The following is an 11004-nucleotide window of genomic DNA, read 5'->3' on the forward strand; positions in this document are numbered from 1 at the left end:
TCTTTCAGATTGGTTGAAATACGAGTCTTGGTGCCATGATTTTGAAGGACAGTTAGCTGTGAGAGGAGCTCGAGAGAAGGGTAAGCAACCTACCACTGTCCTCCATGGTGCGAAGGATACAGCTAAGAAACCTGAGGCTCCAGTGCCAAGCCGCTCCTTCAAAGGGAACAAGAGCAAGCCACATTGTCCATTCTGCAATAATGAGGAACACTACCTTAGCCAGTATACAGAGGTATCCAGGCTAACAAAGGATCAGCTGACTGAATGGATAAGGAGCAACAAGAGGTGTTGGCGATGTGCACGGCCACACCAGGCGGCCCAGTGCAACTTAAAGAAGACATGTAGCCTCTGCCAAGGGAAACACCTTCAGGTTCTGCATGAGGTAAATATGAGGTCACCCAAGGAGGCAGTGTCAACACCGGCAGCGGGAAGCCAAGGCCCAACAGAGGTTCTGTATCTGGACAGACCCACTGAAGGCAGTCGGGTCCTTCTGAAAGTTGTCAAAGTCCGCATTCACCATGGTGACCAATCAATCAACACCTATGCCATACTTGATGACGGTTCGGAGAGAACTATGCTGTTGTCAGATGCTGCAGAGAAGCTAGGTGTGCAGGGGATTCAGGAGGATCTACCACTACGCACCATTAGAGATGACGTGCAGACCCTCCGTGGTGCATCAGTGTCGTTCTCTATTTCTTCGCCGTCAAAGCCAAAGACCAAGTTCAAGATTGTAGGTGCCTTCACCAGTGGTCGTATTGGACTAGCTACCCACACTTACCCCATGGATCAACTCCGGAAAACCTACAAGCACCTCACTGGTCTTCCAATACGGACTCTTATAAATATCAAGCCTCTGCTTCTCATTGGGAGTGACCATCCCCATCTCGTCACTCCCATTGAACCTGTCAGATTGGGACCTCCAGGTGGGCCTGCTGCCATCCGCACAAGGCTGGGCTGGACTCTACAGGGCCCAGCGAGTGTAGTCCGTCACCTCGCCCAACCACAGCAGTGTCTATTTACAACAGTAACACCCCAGGTGAGCGAGCTGATGAAACATGTTGAGAGATTATGGCAGGTCGACACTGTCCCATTCAGAAGCGAGAAACTAGTTACTCGTTCAAGGCAGGACCAAGAGGCCATCAGCATCCTGGAGACCAAAACCATCAGGGTGGAGGTTGATGGCATTCTCCGTTACGCCACCCCGCTGCTCCGCCGGAAAGACATGCCGCTCTTTCAGGCTACTAAAGAAGCTGTCATGCCCAGTTTACGGAGTGTAGAGAGGCGACTTGCCAGAGATCCTGCATGGGCTGAAGCCTACAGAGTGGAGATGGAGAAACTTATAAAGGCGGGCTCTGTCGTCAAGTGTGAACCGAAAGTTTCAGAAGAGGAAGGTTGTGAGGAATGGTATATCCCTCACCATATGGTGAACCATAATGGCAAGAATAGGCTGGTTTTCAACTGCTCCTACCAGTATCGAGGGCAGAACCTCAACGATCATCTACTGCCTGGTCCGACCTTAGGAGCATCACTACTGGGAGTTCTGCTAAGATTCCGAGAGCATGCAGTTGCAGTTAGCGGCGACATTAGAGGCATGTTCCACCAAGTTCGCCTCCTCCCAGAAGATCGTGCTCTGCTCAGATTTCTATGGCGTGACATCAGTCAAGAAGGACCTTCTGCAGTGTACGAGTGGCAGGTGCTACCGTTTGGTACAACATGTAGCCCTTGCTGTGCCACATTCGCCTTACAACGCCATGTCTCTGATAACAGCCAGCCAGATGAAGAGGTGAGGATATCAGTTCAGAAATGTTTTTATGTTGATAACTGCCTCCAGAGTGTTCCTACTATTGCTGAGGCGAGGCACCTTGTCGACAAACTACGAGCCCTTCTTGCGTCTGCAGGCTTCGATCTACGTCAGTGGGCCAGCAACGAACCAGGTGTAATAAGTCACCTACCAGAAGAGAGCTGCTCGGCTAGTGTTGAGCTATGGCTGGCTCAGAACAAGACAGATACCCCAGAATCTACTCTAGGGCTAAGCTGGCTCTTCCACACTGATGTCCTTGGTTACAAGCATCGTCACGTGGAGTACGGTGTCCCCACAATGCGTAATATCTACAAGGTGCTGGCGAGTCAGTACGACCCCTTGGGCTTCATCTTACCCTACACCACCAGGGCTAAGATAATTGTCCGACACCTTTGGGACAAACACAGGGGATGGGATGATCCACTACTACCGGAGAAGCTTCTGCAGCAGTGGAAAGACTGGGAAGAAGAACTTCAAGTCTTACCTCAAGTCACCCTGCCCCGACCTTACTTGCCGAAGGCCGTGGACATCTCCGGTCTTCAGAGAGAGGTACATGTATTTTGTGACGCTTCAGAGGAGGCTTATGGCTCAGTGGCGTACCTCCGGACCACTGACAGATACGGTGAAGTGTATCTGTCATTCCTGATGGCCCGTTCCAGAGTCGCTCCCAAGCGATTTCACTCTATGCCTCGATTGGAACTCTGTGCTGCCCTTACTGGTGCACAGCTCTCACAGGTGCTGAAGAGGGAGCTTACCATCCACATTGATCAGACAACCCTGTGGTCAGATTCCACAACGGTGCTGACATGGCTGAGGTCTGAATCCTGCCGGTTCAAGGTCTTTGTGGGCACCCGCGTGGCCGAGATACAGGAGCTGACTGACAGGCATGCCTGGAGATATGTTGATACAGCAAGAAACCCTGCTGATGACGTAACACGAGGGAAGAAGCTGCGAGAGCTTGTTCAGCCAAATAGATGGAGCCTGGGACCTGCCTTCCTCCTGAACAGTCCAGACTCATGGCCAGAGGACCACACTGTTGACCAAGCAGAAGATACCTCAGAGCTGCGCAAGTCTATCTTATGTGGGGTCGCCGCAGTTGCATCAAGCCAGTCGACTTCAGACGTGGGCCAATACGGCTCGTGGAAGGAGCTGCTGGAAGTGACAGTGCAGGAGCTGCATGGGGCGGCCAACTCTAACGATAAGCCTACAGCTGAAGATTACCGACAGGCTGAACAGTTGATACTTCAGTGGGCTCAGAGGGATAGTTTTCAACAGGAGTACAGCCTCCTGAAAGCTGGTAAACCCGTCCCCAGCAGCAGTCGACTTCGCACGCTGTCTCCAGAGTTGGATGAAAAAGGAGAGCTCATCCGTGTTGGAGGACGACTCCGTCGAGCAGAAGGCCTAGAACTGACCACTCTTCATCCAGTCATCTTAGACCCAGGTCATCGAGTGACTACGCTCTTGATCCAAGACTTTGATAACCGCCTCCACCACCCAGGCTCAGAGCGGGTGTTCGCTGAGCTTCGACACTCCTTCTGGATCCTGCGAGGGCGTGAGGCTGTCCGGCGCTACCAGTATAGCTGCGCTGACTGTCGACGATGGAGGGCAAAACCTGCAGTGCCGAAGATGGCAGACCTGCCATCAGCCCGTCTGCGCCTTTTCAAGCCTGCCTTCTATTCTACGGGTATGGACTGCTTTGGGCCATTTGAGATCAAAGTGGGCCGGCGCCGGGAGAAGAGATGGGGGATCATTTTCAAGTGCCTCACGACTAGGGCGGTGCACTTGGACCTCCTTACCTCTATTGATACAGATGCTTTTCTGATGTCCCTTCATCGGTTTATTGCCCGTAGAGGAACGCCTGCAGAGCTGTTCTCCGATCAGGGGACAAATTTCAAGGGAGGTGAGCGAGAACTCCGTGAGACCTTCGTTGGAATGTCTAACGAATTACAACGTCTACTTGCACCACAGAAGATCTCCTTCCGCTTTAACCCCCCAGCAGCTCCCCACTTCGGAGGGGTGTGGGAGAGGGAGATACGCTCAGTTAAGAGCGCACTCTATGCCACAGTCGGTGCTCAACCTGTTCCAGAAGAAGTGCTTCGCACCGTTCTTACTGAGGTGGAAGCGATCCTTAACAGTAAGCCCTTGGGTTATGTGTCTTCAGATGCTAGTGACCCAGATCCAGTGACTCCCAGTGTTCTTCTTATGGGGCGGCCTGATGGTTCGCTACCTCAGGTAGTCTACCCCGAAAGTGAGCTCATCTCTCGCCGCCGTTGGAAACACTCCCAAATCTTGTCTGATCACTTTTGGGCCCGTTTCATCCGACTCTATGTGCCGAGTCTGCAAGCTCGCCAGAAGTGGCAGGCTATACCAGCTGACATTACAGAGGACTGTGTAGTGATGATCGCTGATCCACATCTTCCAAGAGCCCTCTGGCCCATTGGAAAAGTAGTCAAGACTCATCCCAGCCCTGACGGGCACATCAGGTCCGCTGATGTAAAGGTGAAGGAGAGAATCTACACCCGGCCAGTTGCCAGGCTGGTTGTCCTCCCTGCACTTCCTTCTGGAGAAGATGGAGACGGTTCCACTCCTGCCACTACACCCCAGCCATAGAACTTTGTTGCCTTTAATGATGAGCGAATGTATTACATACAATAACTGTAAACCATCCGAATAAAGTACCGTATCCAGACTTAATATTTTAAACTAACCATTCGGAAACGTCCTGCTGGAGCCGCTGAGTTGCAACTTCTTCATCCGTTGCTTCTCCATCTGGATCAGATTCTGGGTCAAACTGAAATGCTTGAACGACTGCGTGTCTTCGTGCCATTGCAATATATCCAACATAAACAAACGTGCATGGTACCGTTGCGCAAGATGGTCAAGGCCACACCCACCCTCCACCTTGCGCCGCCTTTCTCCTCCTCATTAGTATTTAAAGCTACAGGCACCGAAACGGCCCGTCTGAAGGAAGCTCATTCTGGGACTGGCTTGTAGTGGCTATAATTCTGCACCGAGGCTGAATTTTTGGAAAGAGATTTCAGATACAGTACTAAAGACCACTAAGGGCTATATTAAAGCCTACAAAAAGTAGCATGTCATGGGACCTTTAAACTATCTAACCTTCATAGATTAGATACAAGACAACCAAGATAACAGATTATACAAACACTATTTATCTCCCCAAATATGTTTGATTTGGGTAAAGATTTAAACTTCAAATATCTGCTAAGGAGTTTGCTATTGTATTTATCTTCCTTCAGCTGTTGCGTTACTGATGTTATTGATTTCAATTTACATTTTGACTTCATTTTAAACTTAGATTGTACAAATATTATTAATGAAAAATGTGAGAGGTAAGAGATATGAATATTTACTGTAAAACAGTGTTTCTCAAACTTTTTAGAGTGGCTGAGGCATTTAACCCTTCTGCCCTCTCTTCGACTAAGGGTGCTTTCTCACCTGACTCGTTTGGAGCATTTGTTTCGGAACCTGGTGCATTTTCTCTCTTAGTTTGGATCGTTTAGGCACGTCAATCGTGCTCAGATCTGCACCAAAATAATAAGCTTGTGGTGCGAACTTGTCAATCATAGACGACGGAGAGGGAACTCTGACCAAGAAGAGGACAGTTTTACTTGCATGTGACTTGAACATTTTGGTACACTTTGAAATGTTGCCTTGTGGAAGCGAACTGAACCAAGAAGAAAATGCAACATTGTAACAAATAAAGTTCCTGTTTTGAAACAAAGCAAACGATCTACAGGTCTGAAAATGCCCTTAGACTGCAGTCACACCTTTTCCATTAAGGGACAATATTTTGCCCCCTTAAACGATTTTTTTCTGGTGAATTTTTACTTGAATAAATACCTTTATAAAATAAAAAATGCTTTAAATAATAAATTTAAAAAATCAATAGAGAAATATACAATGATGCAAAGTGATACTTTTAAAAATTGAATGTGTCCAAAAAAATTCACTACTGACTTTGACATGCTGTAGCCTACCTAAAGCAAATTCTACAGAATTTATAGATCATACATGAATACAAACCCCAAGACACCCAAGACTGCACTAAACTCCCCAAACCTTGTATTTTTATTAATTTAAACAATGTTTATCTGCCAACATTATTGAAAAATGTGCCGTGCTGAGGCCCCAGCCAACATGTATATGTGGGCCCCACATGGTTTATGCTTGGGATACGTGGGTACCAAGTGGGTATGGTCCCAAAATGGGCATCTTATCTGGGGCCCACTTGGGTCAGCTAAGTAGGTCCCACATGGGCAAAAACAGTTGGGCTCCCCATCTGGGTCCTAGTTGGGTCACTAATGGGAAACGAGTGCATGGGCTCAAAATGGGCAACACAAATGGGGCCCATTTGGGTTTATCAAATGGGTTAGACATTGGTAAACACAATCAGTCCCATATAGGCTGCCTACATGGGCCCAAGGTAGTACCCACATAGGTAATCTCTATATGGGTTATGAATGGGGAAAAGATATGGGGCCCACTTTGATAAACCATATGGGTCAGACATGGGCAAACACAATCAGTCCTATATAGACTGCCTACATGGGCCCAAGGTGGTACCCACATAGGTAATCTCTATATGGGTTATGAATGGGGAAAAGATATGGGGCCCACTTTGATAAACCATATGGGTCAGACATGGGCAAACACAATCAGTCCTATATAGGCTGCCTACATGGGCCCAAGGTAGTTCCCACATAGGTAATCTCTATATGGTTTATGAATGGGAAAAATATATGGGACCCACTTTGATAAACCATATGTGTCAGACATGGGCAAACACAATCAGTCCTATATAATATAGGCTGCCTACATGGGCCCAAGGTAGTTCCCACATAGGTAATCTCTATATGGGCCATGAATGGGGAAATACATATGGGGCTTGATTGGCAAAACTATATGTGTCAGACATGGGCAAACACAATCAGTCCTATATAGGCTGCCTACATGGGCCCAAGGTAGTACCCACATAGGTAATCTCTAAATGGGCCCTGAATGGGGAAATACATATGGGGCCTGCTTGGCCAAACTATATGTGTCAGACATGGGCAAACACAATCAGTCCTATATAGGCTGCCTACATGGGCCCAAGGTAGCACCCACATAGGTAATCTCTATATGGTTTATGAATGGGAAAAACATATGGGACCCACTTTGATAAACCATATGTGTCAAACATGGGCAAACACAATCAGTCCTATATAGGCTGCCAACATGGGCCCAAGGTGGTACCCACATACGTAATCTCTATATGGTTTATGAATGGGAAAAACATATGGGACCCGCTTGGCTAAACCATATGTGTCAGACATGGGCAAACACAATCAGTCCTATATAGGCTGCCAACATGGGCCCAAGGTAGTTCCCACATAGGTAATCTCTATATGGGTTATGAATGGGAAAAACATATGGGACCCACTTTGATAAACCATATGTGTCAGACATGGGCAAACACAATCAGTCCTATAGGCTGCCTACATGGGCCCAAGGTGGTACCCACATAGGTAATCTCTATATGGGCCCTGAATGGGGAAATACATATGGGGCCCGCTTGGCCAAACCATATGTGTCAGACATGGGCAAACACAATCAGTAATATATAGGCTGCCAACATGGGCCCAAGGTAGTTCCCACATAGGTAATCTCTATATGGGTTATGAATGGGAAAAACATATGGCACCCACTGTGATAAACCATATGTGTCAGACATGGGCAAACACAATCAGTCCTATATAGGCTGCCTACATGGGCCCAAGGTAGTTCCCACATAGGTAATCTCTATATGGATTATGAATGGGAAAAACATATGGGACCCACTGTGATAAACCATATGTGTCAGACATGGGCAAACACAATCAGTCCTATATAGGCTGCCTACATGGGCCCAAGGTGGTACCCACATAGGTAATCTCTATATGGGCCCTGAATGGGGAAATACATACAAGTATAATTGTGAATCTAATTAATTATGTAGTACATATAAATTGTGCATCTGTAAGTTACATCATAAACTATACACTTGTAAACAACATATCTGTACAATCATTAAAACAATTGTATACAGTATATTTGTCATTTATAATCTTTGATATAATACCACTAACAGCTGACTGCGGAATATTTAGTAGTGAGGAAATTTCACAAATGAACTTATTACACAATTGGAAACCTGGTACCACGCTTGAATTCACTGAATTCACTGAGCTCCTGAAAGCGACCTATTCTTTCACAAATGTTTGTAGAAGCGTCTGCATGCCTAGTGCTTGATTTTATACAACTGTGGCCATGGAAGTGATTGAAATACCCAAATTCAATTATTTGGAGGGGTGTCCCAATACTTTTGACAATATAGTGTATGTGGTTACAATATAGGCCATGGCTCTTCAAATCCAATCCTGTTGGTGTTCAGCAGACATTAGTTTCAACCCATGACATTAAATATTCAAAGTGTCAACTTTTAGTGGTCTGATTTTGTGAGTTACTGCAAAATGCTTATCTCCATATAGTTATTTTAAAATCTATACAAATGGTTCAAAATATCCAGAAAATGGTCACTACAATATGAAGAACGGGTTACAGAAGTTATCGAATTCTGTCTATCAAAATCTATCAAAATAATGGAATTATAATGGCTTAGAGATGGGTAGAAGAAATCAAACCCCTAGCAACAGCCATATGCCCTTATTCAATTGAGATTCTCCAGAGTTTTCTGGTCAGTCGGTTAGTGACAATGTAATTCTAGAGATTTTGAATATTGGAGTTAGGGTTTTGATTATTGAAAGGGGCACATCAGTTCAGATGATGAAATAGCCCAAGTAAAGAAAGATAGAATGGAAATTCATGGTTTGAAGGGAAAATCCAATGTAAATTCAGAAATCATATTTGCATCGTACAGAATAAAGTGCAGTTTCATTCATTTAGCATATTGTGTTTTGTGTTCAGTTTTCTTTTGAGGCCAACAGTACAGACTTTTCTTTTCAGTCATAGTTGGCACATGACTGACCCTCAAAGTTGAAATATGGTTGAAACAATGTCAGTTGTTGTTTTAATGTTGTCACAATGAAACGTTTAATACTAAACAGTTGAAAAGGTTTCTTTTTTTTCTTTTTTTTACAAAATCTGTATGTTGAATCAATGTCATGTCTTCAAGGAATACATAATCTTTGAATTATTATTATTTCTAATTATTATTTTATTTTAGTATGATATTTTGATCCAAACACCACTTCACAAATCTAAATTTATGTAAAATATAATCATATTATTAACAATAATAATAATAATGGATATAATTTCAATCTCAAGAGAGAAGTGCAGCAGAAACTTTTTTGCTTTGTGATTTTGTTTGGACTTACAATTTTGTGTTTGCCTAAAGCTTACCATGCAGGATTGCATTTTTATTCACACTGTCATCAAAACACTATTTTAACTAATTAAATAATATAGTCTACAAATAAAACTAAACACACATTTCTTTAAAAAAAAAAAGAAAAGAAAAAAAAAAGAAAAGTAATCTTTTCCATTACCACGCTGAAACAATTGCTATTGGTTGTTCCACCTTCTTTGATCATGATTGGTTAATATGACTGGCCAATGACAACCGTGCGCGCCTTTTTACCTGTCAAGTTTGAAAATATGTCAGTTTGTGTTGATGACGACGTGTGTGTGCTACTGCTCGGCAAGATTACGGTCTTTCCTTATGCCTGTTAAATTATTATTTTAAACTAATTTGCGTTGTGGCATGGAAACGGAGAAGAACAGAAGCTGATATGTGAACACAGAGGAAGGTCGGTCTGGATGTGTGAGTCCTGCAAACATTTTGGCGATATCAGTAAGAGAACATTTTTTCAGTCTTACAGGCCTAACGTTATGTAAAGTTATGTTTCGTGTTCATGTCCTACAAGTTATATCCATTATCATTTTAGAAAAACAGAGATCAATTAATATATATTTAAACGTTTAGGTATTACATAAAAATAAGTAGATAAGAATGTTAATATAGTTCATGGTATAATATAATGCAGGTAAACAAATCGTGTGTTAATGGAGTTCATTAACTTCCCAGAAATGTTCTGTGTAAATTAACTTTAACGGAAAAAGGACGTACTACAACCTGCAGCTGTGTGTGTGTGTGTGTGTGTGTGTGTGTGTGTACCATTGATTTGATTACAGTAAGATGCTAATCGCGATTAGCGCATTAGCACTTATTTAACATTGAAGCCTCTGATGTCAGTGTTGTCAGCTAGTTTAAAACTCAAACACATGAAAACCCTATTGGAAAAAAAAATACTAAAATATATTTGAAACATTTACCTATTTTATGCTAAGTTTACTACAAATGCATTTACATATGTATGTACTTAATATAAATACCCTGCAATTGTAATTTGGTATCCTAAAACATATACTTAAAGTCAATAAGAACAACAAATGTTGTATTTATGCACTTTAGTTATCTGGAAGTAGTGCTAAGGTTAAGTGTATTTGATTCTGCTAAAGTGGAACTATTGCATTTAATTTATTTTACTTTATTTCTAGGGAAGGAGCATTCGAATGAGTAAGTGACTGATAAAACAGTCATTTACATATAGATGTATATCTCAAGCACTGGAAGAATATTTTTTGGGGAGAACAGGCACCCAACAGAGAGACAAATCCACCACGATTTTCAACTTCAGTAAGATGCAAGTCAATTTTAACCATTGCTTCTAAAGGCCTCATTATACTTCTGCGTCGGACCTACGCCGGAGCCTATACGCCGTAGGCAACGTGTTGGTTTTAATTTATACTTCTGCGTTGTTGTCCGCGTTGACGCGCACCTAGGGAGCATGTGAAACCCCGAGGGAGGGGTTCTGGCAGACCAATCACAGCGCTTGCGTCCGCGTAGAATTGACGCGTTGTTACATTTTTGGAGAGGTGCACGTCAGGGTACGCCGAAGGGTATGCGCGCTACACACAGCCTACGACGTAGCTACGGCGGCAGTTCGAAGCAGAAGTATAAATAGGCCTTAACCCTTACATTGGGATTAATATATTATGTAGTTAAAAGTGTTAGGCTATTCTCATCATCAAAAGTCATTTCATCTACCAGTGACAAATCTGAGTAAATTTTTTTATCCTTTTGTCTTTTTTTCCTCTAAAGTGAAAAAAAAGGAGAACATGTCACCACCATCATC

The 11004-nt window shown here is 43.8% G+C and overlaps 1 protein-coding gene across 1 annotated transcript; it reads left to right on the plus strand.

Moving 5' to 3' along the window:
* Positions 1–220: 220 nt before the first annotated feature.
* Positions 221–4429, plus strand: LOC309478481 (uncharacterized protein). Its single transcript, XM_082142059.1, has 2 exons — positions 221–393; positions 626–4429. Exon 2 carries the CDS (start codon positions 782–784, stop codon positions 4409–4411), a length of 3630 nt encoding a protein of 1209 aa, XP_081998185.1. The 5' UTR covers positions 221–393; positions 626–781; the 3' UTR covers positions 4412–4429.
* The last annotated feature ends 6575 nt before the right edge of the window (positions 4430–11004 follow it).

Source organism: Leuciscus leuciscus (assembly GCF_965113295.1).
Source record: "Leuciscus leuciscus genome assembly, chromosome: 16".
Taxonomy (NCBI): domain Eukaryota; kingdom Metazoa; phylum Chordata; class Actinopteri; order Cypriniformes; family Leuciscidae; genus Leuciscus; species Leuciscus leuciscus.